The sequence below is a fragment of the Myxocyprinus asiaticus genome, chromosome 45 (assembly GCF_019703515.2).
Source record: "Myxocyprinus asiaticus isolate MX2 ecotype Aquarium Trade chromosome 45, UBuf_Myxa_2, whole genome shotgun sequence".
In the NCBI taxonomy this organism is placed as follows: domain Eukaryota; kingdom Metazoa; phylum Chordata; class Actinopteri; order Cypriniformes; family Catostomidae; genus Myxocyprinus; species Myxocyprinus asiaticus.
In genome coordinates, this window is record NC_059388.1 from 28,186,040 (window position 1) to 28,206,493 (window position 20,454).

The 20,454-nt window shown below is 39.6% G+C and overlaps 1 protein-coding gene across 8 annotated transcripts in view; it reads right to left on the bottom strand.

The window, feature by feature from the left end:
• LOC127434820 (diacylglycerol kinase iota-like) overlaps positions 1-20,454 on the bottom strand; it is a 61,088-nt gene that overhangs the window by 21,114 nt on the left and 19,520 nt on the right. For 2 of the 8 annotated variants that reach the window (XM_051687823.1, XM_051687818.1), the window contains exons 2-10: positions 5,425-5,533; positions 3,876-3,971; positions 2,022-2,096; positions 1,848-1,904; positions 1,638-1,703; positions 1,077-1,145; positions 865-981; positions 670-744; positions 411-506 (exon numbers count right to left, since the gene is read on the bottom strand). In XM_051687823.1, coding sequence (XP_051543783.1) covers positions 411-506; positions 670-744; positions 865-981; positions 1,077-1,145; positions 1,638-1,703; positions 1,848-1,904; positions 2,022-2,096; positions 3,876-3,971; positions 5,425-5,533 — 760 coding nt within the window. Of the gene's footprint in view, positions 1-410; positions 507-669; positions 745-864; positions 982-1,076; positions 1,146-1,637; positions 1,761-1,847; positions 1,905-2,021; positions 2,097-3,875; positions 3,972-5,424; positions 5,534-20,454 lie in introns of all 8 variants that reach the window. The other 6 variants (XM_051687821.1, XM_051687817.1, XM_051687820.1 and 3 more) reach the window with 4 other exon arrangements.

The window sequence follows — 20,454 nt, forward strand, 5'->3', positions numbered from 1 at the left end:
AAACAGATAGATAGATAGATAGATAGATAGATAGATGGATGGATAGATGGATGGATAGATGGATAGATAGATAGATGGATAGATAGATGGATGGGTGGATGGAACAAAAACCAGATGGATGGATGGATGGGTGGGTGGATGTATGGGCGAATGGACGGACAGATAGGTAGAACAAAAACAGTTAGATAGATAGATAGATAGATGGACAGATGGATAGATAGATGGATGGGTGGATGGAACAAAAATCAGATGGATGGATGTATGGATGGATGGATGGGTGGGTGGGTGGATGGGTGGATGGAACAAAAACCAGATGGGTGGGTGTGTGGGTGGATGGATGGGTGTGTGGGTGGATGGATGGATGGGTGGGTGGGTGGATGGATGGAATGATTGATTGACTGATTGATTACCTGGTTTCCTCCACTCTTGGGGTTGACAAACACCAGCACTGGTTTCATCAGAGGGGAGGGTAGCGGCTTCAACATGAATGGGCGCCATTTTGATTCCTGCAGAAGTGACATTATTATTCTTACACAAACATACACATATTCACACGCAGCTCTGAAAAATGTGTTCTTTGAATTTAGCCGGATGCGTTTGAATGGAGCGTGAAGTGTAGTGTGACCGCCCCTTCATTCCTGTCAGAGGACAAGAGACAGAGCTACTCACATCTGTGCCCTTTTTGCTGGTTCTTCTTTTGAACGACGTCCGCTTTTTCCTTCTAATGGAGTTTTTAAACGAGCTCTGAGAGACAGGAGAGAGATGGTGAATAAGCCTCAGATGCAATTATGCAAACAAAATTTCCACATACAAATAAGTGTTAATAAAAACATTAAACTCAGATATTCTCTGAGGTGGACGAACCTGCGGTTTCTTGACTTTGATGATCCAGGAGGGAGGGATGATGACCCCGGCGTGAGCTCCCAACGAGCACGGCTCCTCGATCTGATGCAGCATGAAGCACGTCACCTTGTTGTGGAACTTCAATGGAGAGATGGACAGTACATACATTGTATTATGCACTACATAAACCAAAGTTAGAGATGCAGTGCGCTAAACACAGATGTGATACTCACTGCCTGCTTGCACCAGGAACAACTGATGGCCACGATCTCCTTACTGTGGAAGAACTTCTGCGGAAAACTCTACAAAAGATGAAAACAGCATAAACATACTAGATATTTACATATACCGAAGTAAATATGATTTATTCTTAGGCATTGTGGGTGGTGGAAAAGGCATTGCTATGCATTTTTCACTAATTTTATCATCTGTCAGGTAAAAATCATAAATCTGATCACTTAATAGTAATAACACAACTTGTGCAATTAGAAATATCATTAAGTCCGTAGCACAAACAGTGTGACAGTGTACAGCAACGTCTCGCATACAGTGCACGAGACAAAAATTGCGTCATGAGCATAGTATGCATGTGCAAACGTGTCCGTATGGGCTTGCGGTCAAAAGAGTATACTTTGAAACACTAGAGTGCTTGTCCATGCATGCAGAAAAATTAAGTACACCCTAGCCTTAAGTATTAGAAATAGTAGTGCTTGCAAAGCTATAATAACAAAAACACATGCAATTCAATCTCTCATTGGTCAGTAACATGACATAATGTTAAAAGTGTGACATACTTTGCCGCATTGACGACACTTCCCCTCCTGTCGCCGTCGGTGGACCCAGTGATGTCGCAATACATTCTGCTGTCGCAAACAGACACAACGGGTCACATGTAAACGTGCCAACAAGGGTTCATTCTGTCACAGCACACAAAGCACCATAAGTATACATCAAAACAACAGTATGATCCATGATGTCAGATTATGTAATGATGTAGCACTCACATCTCTAAGGCATCGCGAGCCGCCCTCTCTGAAGGTGGGCTTGCAGCGGAAGTTGATCTGTAAGGGAGAGAGAATGAGAGAGAGAGAGAGAGAGAGACATTGAGTTGACTGATGTTTTTGCAGCATCTGAAATAAATATATTATTAAGATGTATTATTTCTACACTCTGCTCACCTTGTCAAGCTCCTCAATACAGGCCGTGTGGACGACAATCTTACAGGCTGCACACTTCCTCCGGGGAGCCGACTTCTTAAAGAGAACCAAACAGCACACAACACACAACAATGAGAAAACTGAGCAAACACCTCATAATTCATAGACTCATAATTCAATTGTAACAGGAATATGTCCTCAGTACGCTCTCATCTTACAGCTGTAAAAAGCTGAACAGGCGAGAATAGATTTTGACAACTTGTTTGAAGTGGCTATAATAGAGTTGCCACGGCTCTTGAAAACATCAGAGCATGGCGCGGCACATTAACAAAAGCCTCAGACAGAATGAGAGCATTAAGTAATTTTTGTACCTGCTGAACATCCTCAGACTAATAGCAGCCGCTGCCTTTCAAAGCACCAGCTGCACATTACCTCATGAAAGCAAGTGTCATTGCTAAAATGCTCTAATGACACTTTCCTTCAGCTAGGCCTCCAAATACTGTACACTGACTGACTTTTCTAATCTCTGTCACTCTGGTTATGTTTTAACCTCTGTGTATCAACAATGCAAAAAACATTTTCTTAGGGGCCGTTCACACCAAATGCATTTTTGTATCCGTCTGAGCTGTTTTTCTATGTAAACGTGCTAGACATGTGCTTTGATTGTTGCGCTATTTTTTCAGTGTCTCGCGCAGGAGCGTTACACTTTTAAAACGCTGTGTCAAGTTAAAAAGAACTTTAACATTTAAAATCAAGTCTTGAGACACCTGCATTCTGTTCCATGCGCTGCAGTCCATCTACATTTTTAGGCCATGTCCACACTAAAACATTATTGCTTGAAAACGCATTGATTTTGCTACTTTTACGCCTCTCTTACACACTTGACAGGCATTTTCCTCCTACGAAAACAGAGACTTTCAAAAACACTCTCTATTACCACATACTTTTGAAAACGATGTTTCTTCTTAAATACTCTCAGATTTCTTCGAAAACAAGACTTTGGCCACACTAATCAGTTTGAAAACACATTGATTTTCAGTGTTGGGTACATTACTCAAAAAAGTAATCCACTACAAACGAATAATTACTTTGCTTAAAAATAAAATTACTTTACTGATTAGATTACAGTAACTAATTTGATTTTGTAACATTTAATGGCATTTTCCTACACCAAAAATGGAGACTTTCGAAAACGCTCTTCATTACCGCATACTGGAAAACAGAAAACGTTACAAAACTGAAAACAGAGTTGCATATTTTAACAAATTATTGTAGATCTGGCCTTAATATCTTATGGAATTTTGCTTCTCAAGTAAAAAAAATCTGGGTTACAGTGAGGCATTTACAATTGAAGTGAATTTGGCCAATCCATAAACGTTAAAATACTTAATGTTTCAAAAGTAGCCACAAGACGTAAACAATATGTGTGTTAACACGATTTTAGTGTGATAAATCACTAACTTACTTTCTTTTTTGTATAAAGTTATATCCAATTTTACAACTTTGTTGCCATGACGACGTAACACTGTAAACCCTAAAACCCTAAAATGACTATGAAAACGACAATTTAAACAACTTTATAGCTCAAATAACACACAAGTTTTAACAGAGGAATAAATATAAGTGCTTTTATAAAATTATAAGCTTCATATTTCTACCTTTAAACCATCCAAAAATTGGCCCCATTCACTTCCATTGTAAGTGCCTCCATGTAACCTCGAAAAAATTATTTTTGTGGTAATCAACATTACACCACAAATGCTGTCGATTGAGCTTCACTTGTATTGAACCCGGAATATTCATTTAAGGATGTTCAGATATTTTTACTGAAAAATAAGACAGAAACTCAATAATTTTTTGCATTGTTATACTCACTGCAATCTTGACAACGCACGTCTCCTCGCCCAGGTAGCAGAGGTCCCCGGAGCAGTTTGTCTCCAGCCACAGGTGATCTCCATTCACTGCATTCTCCTGCACATATGTGGGCAGTACAGGTTAACACATATGTGACATTATTGAAAACTTCTCGCAATCAATTGTGAATATATAGTATACTTAGCATCCAGGACCAGAACTATCTATTTTAAACAACCCATTTCATATGGAAACAACAACTGTGTTCTGTGTATCTTCAATTAGCACTGTATTGATACACACTCTTAGCAGCTTTAGGAAGGCGCATTAATGTTTGATGGCTGCGCTGGTCATGTCGGGAACTAGCAGGGAAGGAAAGGCCAGAATAAACGCACAGGAAGCGCCCAGCTGGGCCACACCCACTTCAGCATTCTCCATCTGTACACACAGCACCTGGATTAAAGAGTCTGTCTTTTGCAATGCCAACCATCTTTGCGGGGTCCCGCCCACGGCAAACAGGGTCCTACAGGGTAAATGTGCTAAAACGAGCAAAGCTAGCACTATCTGCTCCTCACTACACAAGCAGCAACACTCACACTCAATATAAAGATTTTGAAGGAAACAATCATAAAAACTAGATTTGTATATTTTCTGAAGAAAACGTGAGTGATGCTAGCCCGTGCTAGCCATCACAGCCAAAATGCAGCTGTTAGGGTATGTGATATATGATGTGAAAATGGAAAATGATTAGAGTTATTTCATTATTTTTTAACACAATTTTCTTTTGGGACATGGTACCATAATAATACCATATTTTTGACACTATAATGATGGTTATACTACAATAAAATATTCTTTGAACTACCTTGGAGTACCTTGTAAATATCATTATATATGTATATGGTAGGGCTGCACCAATGTATCAGCTGCCGATATTGATCAGCCAATTATTGACCAAATTAAAACCATCGGCATATCAGTAATAAACATGAAAACGCCGATATGAAAAACTGATGATTTATTTATAATTAATTAGTAACACACTTTGTAAAAACTCTGTGAATTCAAATGCACAATCCATAAATAATAATAGCCACAATATGTAGAAGGGTTGGCACTCCTAAGAAGATGTAATATTTAATTTTTATTCTTTCTCGTTCTAAAACGCCATAAATGGACGTGACAGCTGTCAAAGCGGAACTTACCTATTGGTTACATGATGAGGGAAACCATTTAAAATGCTTTGAAACCAGCATACTTTGATTTCTGAGTTATCAATATCATTTATTTATTGGTAATTTAGATAAATTAGAAATTATTTATTGTTAGAACAGTAAAACATTTTTTGATGCATTCCTAAGTAAAACAGTGATCTGATGACAAAATAAGCTATGTGGCAAATTATCGTTATCGGCCTATAGTTTGTTAAAATCGTTATTGGCCAAAATTTTCAGATCGGTGCATACCTAGTATATGGTAATCAAAAGTACCATGGCATTACTAACTGATACCATAATAACCACGTTATACACAATACTATGGCTAATGTAGAACAGATATCAATACTTACACTCCAATCCACACTGTTGTGGAGCTCCTTGGCTGGTCCATTGCTCAAGGCAGGGAAAGGGTTCTGGGACGGACCCAAATGTTGCAGGCCTGACCGTGAGATGGCTTTCCTGCAGAACAAAACAACCACAAATAATGCAAAACTCACTGAAGAAAAAATAACCAGACCTTAGCAAACGTTCCTTAGGAGAAATAACAATAGAAAGAAATGAGACAGTTCTTGAGTATAGTGCAGTGAAACTGTGGAAAAATGTGAATAGCATAAACCAGAAAACTTGATCTTGGAGGAATTTAATGAGAAATATTTGAGCACATATTGAAATTTTTTACTTTTGATGGCAGACATGGGTATCTTGCAAATCTGAGCATAGGAGACACATTTTACTGGAGTATTTTGCTCAGGAGAAAGTAAAAGTCTCATTTAATCTCATTGTTGTCTAGAAGAAACAACTGAGATATTCTTTATGGGTTCTTGCTGTTGCAGTTACATGGACTAGTCATCGTGTAGCTAAACTGGGGACACACCACAAACAGAGGCGTCCACTGTGTGCCAGTTTTAAAATGATCCAGACCAATCTGTTGACCAGTCTAATTTGGCCAGGAAGTTCCCATCATTCCCTGTGTGCAAGAGAGCCTCTGTCTCATTCGCTATTAGACACTGCTATCAGGCACACTGTGTGTGTGTGTGTGTGTGTGGGTGCCTTAATGAGCTGCTTGTATGAGTCAGTATCATGTGATCACTTCCCCTGTCTGTCAGTTTTCAGTGCAAGTTAGTTTATTCCAAAGAAAAAAATCTTCATAATCTTTAATTAAACTGAAATAAATTGCTCTGCCTCTGAAACAACTGTCTATACTCAAAAAAGTTGCATTGACGCAGAGGTTTATAGAATTACACTGCTCATTAACATAAATATGAAAATAATCAAGTTCATTAACATTAGGAACAATGGAATTAACCCTCAGAAACCCAGTGTAGCAGAATTGCAATGTTTAAGTCAATTAAATCATGTTTAATTTTCATTAATTATGGTCAAAAACTACACATAGTAATTGCTGATACTCTGAACTGTATCACAACAACAGTTTTGGCGGAAACAAATTGCATATTAACTGTCACAGCTTGCTAAAGTCACACAAAAAGCTCAATGTTCAAGTATTTCACCTGTAATGTTTTTTCTTTATTCCCAACATGTTTAATGATTGAAAAATGCAAATATTTCTTTTTTTTTTTTTTTTTTTTTTTTTTGGTCTGTTCAGTAAATCATAGATAAACTATTCCAAATGATTTTCAGCTGTTTTCTGTGCTGTTTTATGGTATTCATGGTACATGGAGAAGGCTATTTTGTTATTATATTCTGATTATACCGGCACCAATATCACCAATATCACCAATATCAATCGTCCTCTTCTTCTTCTTTCGGCTGCTTGGCACAGGTTTTACACCAGATGCCCATCCTGACACAACCCCCAGTGGCTGGGAGACTCTCAATATCAATCATCCTCATTAGTTTTAAATAGTACAATTTCTTAACTGTTCATGAATTTACATTTACTTCTTAAAATGTTTTTTTTTTCACATAGACTACTTTTTTGTGTTAAATTGTGTTGTGAATTCAAAACTTTCACATACTGTTAAAAACAAAAAAACAAAAAACAAAAAAACAGTGAAAACCCTAAATGCCCAGCGTTGCAATTTTGTAGCGTTTTTCCCAAATTTACCAAAAAACGAAATACGCATAAAAAATTTTTTTTATTATTATTATTATTATTATTATTTTTATTTAATTTTTTACAACCAGTGGCTTCCTAAAATCAATTTCAAGGAGGATGAAACAAATATATCATCAATATCAATGCTTGGGTCTCTGTGTCAATTGTCTACTATGGTTGACAATAGTAATATATCAAAGTGAACATGTATGTGGCATGTATTTCAAATCTCCAGTTGTTATTTGCATACAAAAGTATGCATGTTGTGCATATTAAACCTTCTAAGACATTTATGCATTTAGCATACACTTTCATCCAATTCAAATCACAAAACATTCCAAATTAAACATTTAAGCAGTACGTATATTTCTTAGGACTAAAACCCACAACAATGGCACGTTGCAAGCGCATTGCTCTACCAGCTGAGCTACAGGAACGTCATTCTCAACCTGTGAACACCCAAGCTACTTCCCCTTAAAAATCTGATCTTCCTCCAAAGAGCTGAGTATTTAACATATTAAACACACAATGCCATATGGCCATCTCTTTTGAAGGGAAGGTTGAAAGTGACCCCTTGCTCGCTGTATAATTTGACACACACTCACGACACAAGCAATGGACTGTAGGCATGGGGTGAAAAGAACAACAGGCGAGGAAATGGTGGGCTGCACACCTGACACCCTGCTGAAAGTTTCAAATCCTCGTCTAAAATTATCCTGTTCAGAGAGAACAGCAAGAGTACAGTTACGGGCTCTTTTGTAAAGCGAGCTGGGGCCACGGGATCAAGCACCTTTACACTTCGAGCTAAAAATAGAGCTACAGATGGATGATGTGTAAATCCATATGGGTTTCTTTCTTCCGTAGAACACAAAATTCACCATTCGCTTTCATTGCACCTTTTTTTCAAACAAGAAAGTGAATAGTGACTGATGCTCACATTTTGCCTAACACTTCCTTTTGTGTTTCACAGGAAAACAGTCATACAGGTTTAGAACAACATGTAGGTGAGTAAATGATTACACTATTTTCATTTTTGGGTGAAAGATCGGTTTAAATCCACAGACTGATATAATATAATAACATTTATTCCTTAAAACTTACTAGTTTCTATTTTTATGTTACTAGTATTAATTAGATACTAGTACTTATTCTAATAGTGACTAGTATCAATTCCAGTTTTATTCATATTATTTATTATATTCTAGTACTTATTTATAGAAACTAGAGTCTATTATAATTGTTACTGGTAACATTTTTAATCTTACTAGTAAGATTTCTATTTGAACTATACTGTGCAATAGCCATCCTGACTAGTCATTATTTAACAAGTAAAAAAAAGCAGTTACTAGCGAGAAAATATTTTTACTAGTAACAATTGGAATAAACACTAGTGTCTAATAAATGAGTACTAGTAAACTGAAATAGATACTAGTCGCTATTGAAATAAGTACTAGTATTTAATGAACAGTTACTTGTAAAATTAAAAAAGATATTAGTCGCTACTGAAATACTTACCAGTAACTAAAACATAAGTTCAATAACATAAAATTAGATACTAGTAAGTTTAAAGGAATAAGTGTTAAAATGGTTTGCCATAATGTCAAACCTCCATTCGCTCTGTATATACTGTGTGTATTCAGGTAAATGAGTAATGCAATTCTGCTTAATATTATTCCATGGCATTAGGCAACACAATCAATGATGTTCACTGTTTAAAGACGCCTTGAATTAGGACATATAATCAGTCCTGGTTAAACACAGTGTCATTCTGTGGACAGCAGCAGAACATTTCACTAGAAAGTAATCAACTGAGTGCACAGCACACGGGCAGAAAGGAACACAATTTGAGATAAAGGATACACCACATGCCGACCAGAGCCGGTAGAAACAGACAGGAAGAGCAATCAGTGAGACTGCTATAATGGAATTAGTTCTACTAAAACCAGCTTTGACAGTGGCCTGGCTTCACAGAGTCATTTCAGAGCAATGATGATGTGCATGTGTGTGACATTTATCATCGGCTGGTATTAATTTGCCATGTGATTGCGAGTTCCTGTTTGTCTGAAAAGTTAACATACAGAAATGGACAGAGGGTTTACATGTGTGAACGCTCCCCCTCTCTCCCCTGACACACTGCAGTAATATCATCTGTCCTGTGTTGTCACGGCAACGGTCCAACACACGCCACCGATGGTGTATTAAAGTCTAAAATCTTGTTGCCAGCAACATAATCTCAGCCCCAGCTCTCATTGTCTTGGCCAATTAGGTTTTGTAGTTGTGTGTGGGTTGAAAACTCCCTCCACGCATTAAGTCAGTTGTCAACCCACGTACACAGCAATGATATCATCTCTCCATCTCCGCACCACCCACTCTTGTAGATCTCGGTAAGACAAGCAGTAACTTCAAAAGAGTGGAGTTCTGCCTTCAGTTATTTAAGTAGAAGTGATATGTAGCAACACCTGGTCCAGAATCAGCTAGTTTATAGTCAACCAAGACTAAAAAGATACGTGTTGGAGACAGGACTGGGTATCACCAATGACCTTATGATACGATATACTGTATGTTGCGATACATGTCACAAGAGAGAGTGAATCTGAGGGATCCATTTCAATCTGGGTTAGCCGCTTAATGAGAGTGGCCACGTCAACACTAATAGATTTTCGTTTGAAAACACATTAATTTGGAAACATTTACACCTCTCATCCACAGTAGAACGCTGTTTTCCTCTACTGAAAACTGAGCATTTCGAAAACACCCTTCATTGCCACATACTTTGGAAAATTACGATGTTAGGAAACCTTTTCAAACGAGGATGTGTCGCTTTTAGAGATAGCGCTTATTAAGATGACCTGCTTCTTAATCAATTGAACTGTAGGAAAAATATCAATACAAGGATCTAAACTATCAACACAATAAGTTGAGAAAAAGAATGGCAAAGTATATCGATTTCAGCGCTAATCTAACATCTCACTAACCTGTAGCCCAAAAGTCTGTGGTACCACGTCAGTTTGCATTTCCGCCCTTTCCTGTACACTTGGTTCTCCTCAACTTTTTTGGGCTGGGCCCTGATCATCCTTCCATTTCTCCTTTTCAGCATGCGTCCTCCATTCCTAACCACCACCACGCTTCCTACCTCTGTGCATACTCCTGATCCATTTCCTCCAGCAAGCTCGTCCAATGCTACGGTCAAAGCTGGGCAAGTAGACAAATCGTTTCCACCGGTGCAAGGTAGGCTGACATCACTGTTGCACATGGCTGCCTACTAGAGCTCTAGCACGTCTTACACACCAAATTGCATGTGCTCCCGCTGCCCATGTGGAGCTGAGATAATCAGACTGACGGATAGCTGAGACCTGACAGAGGATACCTGAGAACCCAGGGGCGTGTGCAGGTGTCAGATCCTGTCCTGTCACCAGAGACAGAAGACAAGAATCACTCACAATCATCACTGCCATCATTCCCCCCAGAGAACCATACCACAATGTCAGCCCCTCGTCTAGCACTCTGAGCTATTTTAAGGTCCATTATGTAACCCTTGTTGACCTTCTGCAAGACTATTGTAAGGGGACATATCCATGGATCTGTCAGTCCAATTAAGTATTTGATTGGCTCTCTGTTTATCCTAGACTGATTGAGTTGTAGCCCTGTGACTCTACAGGATGTGACATCATTCTGTGATATCAAAGTGTGATGATGCAAAGCTTTTTTGTAAATAGTCTGATTATGTAAGGGCTAATAGTCATGGATTGGTGACATGCGGCAGCAAGATCATTCTTGATTTGAAAGAGTGACAACACAATAGCAGCAGTCTTTTTTTAAATAATTACAAGCTGAGAGGAAATTTACCCTGTCTACATCTTGTAGATGATGACTGTCAACCAAGTAATGCAAAGAAAGCATTCTGGAAGCGATGTGTCTCTGAGATCTTCTCTCTGTCCCTCTCTGTTTTTCTCTCTATATCTCCTTCTGGTTCACTCAATCTCTTGTAGTACTCTAACAGGGTCAGTGTGTTCGTTATGATTCTGTTCGCCCTTGGGGCACATGGCGAACATGCACTGGAGGACAGCTTCTCTGAGCCCTACCATTCCCAACATCCTCAATGCTTCCGGCGCTCATTTATGCAGTTGGCTAAGGTGCCTTGCTGCTACGGAAGAAAAAACTCTTTCTTTATATCTCGCAATTACGGGATATAAACTTGCAATTATGGGACATAAACTCGCAACTGCGGAATATAAAGTCGCAACTGCTAGATATAAAGTCGGAATTGCAAGATATAAAGTCGGAATGATGAGAAATAAAGTTGCAATTGCAAGATATGAAGTCGCAAACACAAGATATAAACTTGCAATTATGAGAAATACAGTCGTACTTTCAAGTTTTATATAAAGTTGAACTTGCGAGATATAAATTTGCAGTTATGAGACATAGTCACTATCGTGAGATATAAACGTGCAATTATGATAAATAAATTTGCAATTACGAGAAAAAAGTCGCGTGAGATAAAGTCTCAATTACGAGAAATAGTCACAATTGTGAGATATAAACTCGCAATGACAAGAAACAAAGTGGCAAATGAGCGATATAAAGTCGCAGTTATGAGAAATAAAGCCGCAATTGCAAGACATGAAGTCACAAACACAAGATATAAACTTGCAATTATGAGAAATACAGTTGTACTTTCAAGTTTTATATAAAGTTGCGAGATATAACTTTGCAGTTATGAGACAAAGTCACAATTGCAAGACAAAAAGACACAGTAATGAGAAATACATTTGCAATTAAGAGAATATTACGGGAATAAAAGTTGCAATTGTGAGATATAAAGTCACAACTATGAGAAATAAAGTAGCAATTAGGATATATAGTCACAATTGGGAGAAATAAAGTTGCAATTGTGAAATATAATGTCGCAATTGGGAGATAAAGTAGCAATCACGAGATAAAGTCGCAATCGCGAGATAAAGTCGCAATTATAAGAAAAAAGTGGTAATCGCAAGAAAAAAGTTGCAATTGTGAGATATAACATCGCAACTACGAGAAATAAAGTAGCATTTGGGAGATATAGTCACAATTGCAAGAAATAAAGTTGCAGTTGTGAGATAAAGTTGCAATTACGAGAAAAAAGTGGTAATCACGAGAAATTAAGTTGCAATTGTGAGATATAAACTTGAATTATGAGAAATAAAGTCGCAACTATGAAAAATAAAGTAGCAATTGGGAGATAGTCACAATTGCAAGATAAAGTTGCAATTACGAGAAAGAAGTGGTAATCACACGAAATAAAGTTGCAATTATGAGATATAAAGTTGCAATTGTGAGATATAGTCACAGTTGCGAGAAATAAAGTTGCAATTGTGAGATATAACGACGCAATTGCGAGATAAAGTTGCAATTATGAGAAATGAATTGGTCATTATGAGAAATAAGGTCGCAATTGTGAGATATAAACTTGAATTATGAGAAATAACGTTGCAGTTGTGAGATATAAAGTCGCAACTATGAAAAAAGTTGCATCTGTGAGATATAACATCGCAACTGGGAGATGTAAAGTCGCAACCAAAAGAAATAAAGTTGCAATTGTGAGATATAACTTCGTAATTATGAGACAAAGTTGCAATTATGAGAAATATTGTGGTCATTAAGAGAAATAAAGTTGTAATTGTGAGATATAAAGTTACAATTGCAAGAAATAAGATGCAATTATGACATAAATTTGCAATTGTGAGATATAAACTCGCATTTATGAGAAATAAAGTAGCAATTATGAGTTATAAAGTCACTATTGTGAGACATAAAGATTTAACTTTTTTATTTATTTATTTTTTATTCTGTGGCAGGATCAAGGCACCATATTTGGTAGACGCTTTTATCCAAAGTGACAGTCCATTCAGTTTTCACATTTTATCAGTACGTGTGTGCCCTGAAAATCGAACCCACAATCATGGCATTGTAAGTGCCATACTCTACCAGTTGAGCTTCAAGAATAGCTCTCCAATCCACAATATCCTTCTTCCCCTCTTCATTCTCATTGGAGCAGGACGTCCTTGACGCGCACCTCAATCCTCCCTCTTGCACGAGAGATAAAGATCGGAGACTCAGCACTGGGGCGAAGAAATGCAAGCGTGAGGAAGATGTACCAGAGGTAATAACTGCAACATCAACAGGAACGCTGTGCTCCCACGAGATCTTCAGCCCAAGAGAAAACTCAGGCAGATTGGTGATTAGCACTAATTCAATCTTCTTGCTTTTATCTGAAGCAGGCAGCATCCTGATAACAACACACATTATGGAACAACACAGAAGAGCATCAAGTGGCAATACAGAACGTTCCTGATAAGAGACAGTGCATTACCAGCACTTCATTTTTTAGGACTCATGTCTTGTTATCTGTTAATCGAATTAGCAGGAAGCAATGGAATTATATAGCCATAAAGATAATAAAGAGGATAGTTTGCCCAAAAATTTTAATTCTGTCATCATTTACTCAGCCTCACATTGTTTTAAACCTGCATGACCGTGAAACACAAAAAGAGATGTTAGGCAGAATGACAGCTACCATTATCCTTCATTGTATGGAAAAAAGATGCAATGAAAGTGAAGGGTGACTAAGACAAACATGCAGCCTAACAGCTTTGTCCGCTCTGACTTTTTACTCTACACTATAAACTATTGCATTACAATAAAATGTTTCATAAATACATGTGTGGTCTGAGTGTTAGTCATTCAGTTTGAGTGAGTTCCCTCGGGTCAGGGTTATTCTTTATGTGCACATGGTAGCGTTGTTGTGACTGTTTGTTAATATGTGAGCCGGATGGAGACACTTTTCTCTCTCATTCGCCCCTGAGCTCTGTCACTGCAACCTGACGCACACCCACTGACAATAGTAGGAAAACTACACACACACACACACACACACACACACACACACACACACAAACTCAGCACAAACATCACACTTACAATTGGAAGTAAAGGGAAGGAGGACATATCCTTGGGCAGGTCCAATTACATATGTTGGGGAATATAGATGAAAAGTAACTGCTCAAACTTCCATCTAGATCTATACAAATAAAATACCATGACTCTGGTTTAAAGCCTAGTGAACTTACAGTCTACTACCTGCATAGGCTGCTTTCAAAGGCAGCATTCTAACTGAAATGAGGCCTCATAAATGACTGATAGAACACTCTACATAGGCAGTTAAGTGTGTTATACAAAAAACAAACTTCTCACATGAAGCGCATAGTGTAAAAATACACTATACACATAAATACTGGGTAAACAGTCAATTTTTAATTTGACTGAACTATGCACATTTTTGGTATTGAATGAAGGTGTAATCATGTTGCCAGATATTAACAACCCATTCTTGATATTAACTAGAAAAAAATAAATTTCAAAAATGTATTGTTAAATTAAATTGGGTATTTCAGACATCTGTAAATGGATTTCAGATAACAATAAATTGAAAAATAATGTAAAATCTTTCTTACCAGTTACAATATTATTTAAGATATCTGAAATTAACATTGCCACTAGTGAAAACCAAATTACGAATATCACAAATTAGCATTTTTACTAGTTGTTATTCCATTGCTGATATGGCAAATGGGCATTTGCGCTTGTAACAAATGTAATTATTGATTTTTACTAGTAAGAAGTACAGCTAGTATGTGTTTTTGGAATTTTAACTGGTAAGAAATTAATTATATATATCTTTAATGCCGTTTTTAACAGGCGTGAATGACAGTTCATTGATAAATACTACTCGTGAAAATGCAGTTAGAGATAACTGTTTTTTTACTAGTTGTAATTTCATTTGTGATATCAAGATATTAGACTTTATTCTAAATCTACTTTAGAAGATATTTGTAATATCTGTATATTAGACTAAATTGTGCTGTGTTAATTTGATGTTATTGTAAATTGATACATGTCTCATCACTGTCACGACTGCTATGTTGATCGGAACTGCACCCAAGAATTTCACACACCATTGCACTTGTGTATATGGCTGTGTGACAGTAAAAGTGACTTGATTTGATTGATCTGATTTGAAGAGTACTTTTTGCAAGTAATGACAAAATTTTTGATATCAAGAATGAACATTTATTTTACTACTGCAAACATAATTACTGATATCAGGAATTAACATTTTTGTTAGTAGTAGTTCATTGCATTTTCACTAGTAGTAATTTCGTTGCTGATATCTAGAATAAGCATTTTAACTATTATGAAAACTTAATTGCAGATATCTATCATGTTTATCCTGTATTAAACCTATGGCATTTCCGTTTTACTACATGCTAACATGGTGTCAACATGGGAATATTGTGCTTTATTTCATTCATTTGTTCTTGTATTTTACCAACACTGAATGTGTGTCAGCAACGAGAGCTAAAAACAATTCTCTGAGCAGAGTGTGTATGTTGTCGTGTGTTGTGTACGTATGAAGTGTGTAACAGAACTCCCATCCTGCTGGTGTAGTGTTCAGACAGGAAGCCTGGGCTTTTCCCGATTCAACTCCCCAAACAACACAGCTTAGATATTTATATCCATAACCACTCAGCCTCACACTGCGACACACACTTTCCCTCCTCTAAATGACTCTCATTCTTCACTCGTCCCCTCTCCAAATCATTGTTCTGTCCATCCTGTCTGTCTGTCTCTCTCTCTTCTCTCCTCTGCCCTCGCTCATGTGTGAGAGGAACACGTGTGTTTGCGTTTTCTCACGGTAAAGTCTGTTCCTCAGCCCTTCTCTCTGTCACTCTTCCTTTCTCTCTACAAATATGGAGGACAAACAGAGTGATAGTGTAAACTGCAGGGTAAATGTGCAACCTAAAGGCAAAACGTCATGGTTACTTGCGTAATCTCCGTTCCTTGATGGAGGGAACGAGACGTTGTCGATGTAGTGACACTAGGGGTCACTCCTGGGAGCCCGAGACACCTCTGGTCTTTGATATGTCACTCCCCCAGACATACGGGTATAAAAGGAGCTGGTATGCAACCACTCATTCAGGTTTTATGCTGAGGAGCCGAGACAAGGTCCGGCCATTTCAGAGGTAGTTCAGTGTTGTGGCAGGAGGGACACAACGTCTCGTTCCCTCCATCAGGGAACGGAGGTTACGCAAGTAACCATGATGTTCCCTATCTGTCACTCACTCGACGTTGTGTTGATGTAGAGACACTAGGGGTCCCTATACGAAATGCCACAACTGGCTGAACAGCTGGGCGCTCAGGGGCGGGAAGACCGCCGCTGAAGCGCCAATCCTGCAAGGAAAAACCTGTGGATGGTAGTCGTGATGACGACCGTGCACACTGGGTATTTGACCCAGGGAAGGAGGAAACCGCTCTTTTGCTGAACTGTTGGGTACCACAGCCACTTGGGCATGCGGCGAAATCAAACAAAAAGGCAACAAAAGATTCTCCACCCGGCCCTCCACCCGGGGATGGAGTGGTCTTCCTACTAGCTCCAGATGAGTGGGTTTCTTCGACCCTGGGTCGCCCATCTCAGGGGCGCTTTGACGACCTTCATGGGTTTTTAGCGGCCAACTGTGAGACGGGTGGCGTCTGCTTCCTGCGGTGGGCTCCACGCCGGGACCGGGCTGAAGGGGCGGGCTGCGGCAGAACCGGTGCAGTCACCGCAGGGGGACGCCCTTGGCGATGAGCAGACGGGGTGCGGGATCTTGAGCCGCGCCGGGGCAGGATATGCCGGATAGCCTCTGTCTGCTGCTTCACCGTCGAGAACTGCTGGGCAACGTCCTCGATGGTGTCGCCGAATAGGCCAGCCTGGGAAATGGGGGCAGCAAGGAACCGTGTCTTGTCGGCCTCACCCATCTCAACCAGGTTGAGCCAAAGGTGGCGCTCCTGGACCACTAATGTGGACATCGTCCGCCCAAGACCGCGCCGTGACCGGTCGGTCACCGAGCGCAGTTCCTGCATCAGATCTGGGGTGGAACTACCCTCGTGCAGTTCTTTTAGCACCTTGGCTTGGTGGACCTGCAGGAGAGCCATGGTGTGCAGGGCAGAGGCGGCTTGTCCAGCAGCGCTGTAGGCTTTAGCCATCAGGAACATTGTGAACCTACAGAGCTTGGATGGGAGCTTTGGTCGTCCGCGCCAGGTGGCGGTGCTCTGCGGGCATAGGTGCACCGCGAGCACCTTATCCTCCGGGGGAATCGCCGTATAGCCCCTGGCCGCCCTGCCATCGAGGGTAGTGAGGGTGGGGGAACTGAGGAATCGGGACCGGGCAGTAAAAGGTGCCCCTCACGATTTTGTCAGCTCCTCATGCACTTCCGGGAAGAAAGGCACTGGAGTGGGGCATGGCTGCTTTGAGCAGCGCCGCGAGCCCAGGAACCAATCATCAAGCCGCGAGGGTTCAGTGGAGAGCAGAGGGTTCCACTGTAGCCCGACGCTCGTGGCCACCCGGGAAAGCATGTCCGTCATCTCTGCATCAGCCTGTGACTGGGTAATCGTCCCCGAAGGGGGGAGCCCAGCTGAGGTTTCTGCGTCCGACTGGACAAGCCCGCTCTCCGATGCTGCGCTCGAGAGCTCATCAGCTTCGCGGGCTCCGAACAAGAGGCCAGACCCGCCATGAGATGAGCCGGCGGACTCATCCGGAAGCCCGATCGGGGCAGATGAGCATGCTGGGGAATGGGAGGTCCGCGGGGGGATACCCGGTGGAGGCGATCCCATTGAGGTCCCCAAATCGCCCCCAGTGCTAGCTGCGCTGGCCTCAAACCCGTAGGTCTTACGAAAGCAAGCCATGACCGCAACGTTGCCATGGTCATGTTCTTGCAGTGAGAACATGAACCATCCACGAATGCTGCCTCCGTGTGGGTCGTGCCCAGACACGACAGACAGCGATCATGATCGTCTGAAGTTGAGAGGTAACGACCGCAACCAGGAATAACACACAATTGGAAAGGCATCTTTAAAAGGCGCGTCTTTAAAAAGACGTTCTGTGTGTGCCGCTCTTTTAAAGAAATATACTCTTTTAAGAAATATACTCTTTCAGAAAATATACTCTCTTTTTTCTGCCGAAGTGCCCAGGGGCGTTCTCTGCAGTGCACCAGTGCAGAGGAGGGAGAAGCCACTGAAATGCGCCGTCAGATCCTGCAGAGGTGAATGAACAGTAGGAATTCAGCTCAATGAGCATGACCGTTCGGCTCCGAAGAGAAAATCTGAATGAGTGGTTGCATACCAGCTTCTTTTATACCCGTATGTCCGGGGCAGTGGCATGCAAATACCACTCGCCAATTTTCATTGGCCTTTTATCAAAGACCAGAGGTGTCTCGGGCTCCCAAGAGTGACCCCTAGTGTCACTACATCGACACAATGTCGAGTGAGTGACAGATAGGGAACTGATGTATTCATTTAAAAAGAACAGATACAAATGATGTTCAACTATACAATTTAACCAAACTAACAGCCTGGTATCAGGTATAAAAGAGTTTATCTGGGTTAGTTCATTTAAGAATGAAAATTCCAGGGGGCCTGGGTAGCTCAGTGAGTATTGACGCTGACTACCACCCCTTGAGTCACAAGTTCGAATCCAGTGCGTACTGAGTGACTCCAGCCAGGTCTTCTAAGCAACCAAATTGGCCCGGTTGCTAGGGAGGGCAGAGTCACATGGGGTAACCTCCTCGTGGTAGCTATAATGTGGTTCTTGCTCTCGGTGGGGAGTGTGGTGAGTTGTGCATGGATGCCACGGAGAATAGCGTGAGCCTCCACACGCGCTATGTCTCCGCGGTAACGCGCTCAACAAGCCATGTGATAAGATGCATGGATTGATGGTCTCAGATGTGGAGGCAACTGAGATTCATCCTCCGCCACCTGGATTGAGGCAAGTCACTACACCACCACGAGGACTTAGAGCACATTGGGAATTGGGCATTCCAAATTGGGGAGAAAAGGAGAGAAGAAAAAAAAGAATGAAAATTCCATCATCATACACACTCGCATTGTTCCAAACCCGTAAGATTTTACACAAACGCTCTGTTTATGAGCATTTTCAAAAATGGCTTTTTCTTTTACTATTATTGAATAAGTGTAAACTTCAAAACACACATCAAGTCGCGGAAATGTAATCTTTTTTTTCCAATTTGATTTGCCTATTATCACAAAACCCCAAACATTTCTAGAATTTTCTACAAAAAAAAAAAAAAAAGAATTTATATTTGAATGACTTTACAAATGTCGTGGTGTAACCATCAAGTAAAAGTATTACAATACTTTTTCTTGCACCTTCACTGAAAAAAAGGAAAAGCAGCTCTATTGAAAATACTAAAATATTACACTTGAAATCAACTTAATACATTTATGTTTGAGATGAGAACAAAATTATATTGCGTAAAGTCCAAGTGATATTCAACACAGTCGTCAAAAAGTGATATGATCACATTGCTATGAAATGTTTAAATGGATTCAGACTTCTAATAGATGGTGTTCACTGTCTTTGGTCTCAACTTAATTTTGTGAACAAACCATCTATGTTCACTTAATAAAATTGTGTTGGGACTATGTGGATAATATTTGTTGCATCAATGTATTGCTGAAACCAGGCACGGGATTTCCAGTTCCAAGCATGCTTTGCATGGAACTGGTTCGGGAGAGTAAATTTAAAAATGATGTGTTATTTTTATGTATTGCTATGCAAAATGAAACAAGTAGGAAACTTGTTAGTTTTTAATGTTCTATTATGTTGGGATTTAGAGGAGTTTCTATCATGTAGAATTTTTTTTTTTTTTTTTGGGAGGTTACCATTGTGGAGAAGAGTGGAGCTAATGTTAGGTCAAGGTTGGGGAAATTACTATTGAAAAAACAGTGTGTATTGTTTTTCTGATAATGACTGATTGGAAATCTGTAAATTCTGTGCAGCACCATACTTGTTATATAGTTAAAAAAAAAAAAAAAAAATATATATATATATATATATATATATATATATATATATATATATATGTATATATATATATATATAATATGCTAATGTGTTTTCTGCAACAGGCTGCAAGGTTTAATAGACTTATTTGAACAGATACATTTAAGTTAGGTAAACTCGATTCATTGAGGTTTTCACTACGCAATGTATTTGAGTAGAGCCTACATTTTTATTCCATATTAAAACTCATTTTCAATGTGTAGAAACAATGTCTACAATTAAATTAAGTTAAACCAACCAATTTTTTCCAGTGTTGAATACATGAGTGCAACTTAATCATTAATTTCAGTTTTCAAACATATTTTTCAAGGAAAAAAATATTTCTTCTTCTATACCTCGTGGTGGTGTAGTGACTCGCCTCAATCCGGGTGGCGGAGGATG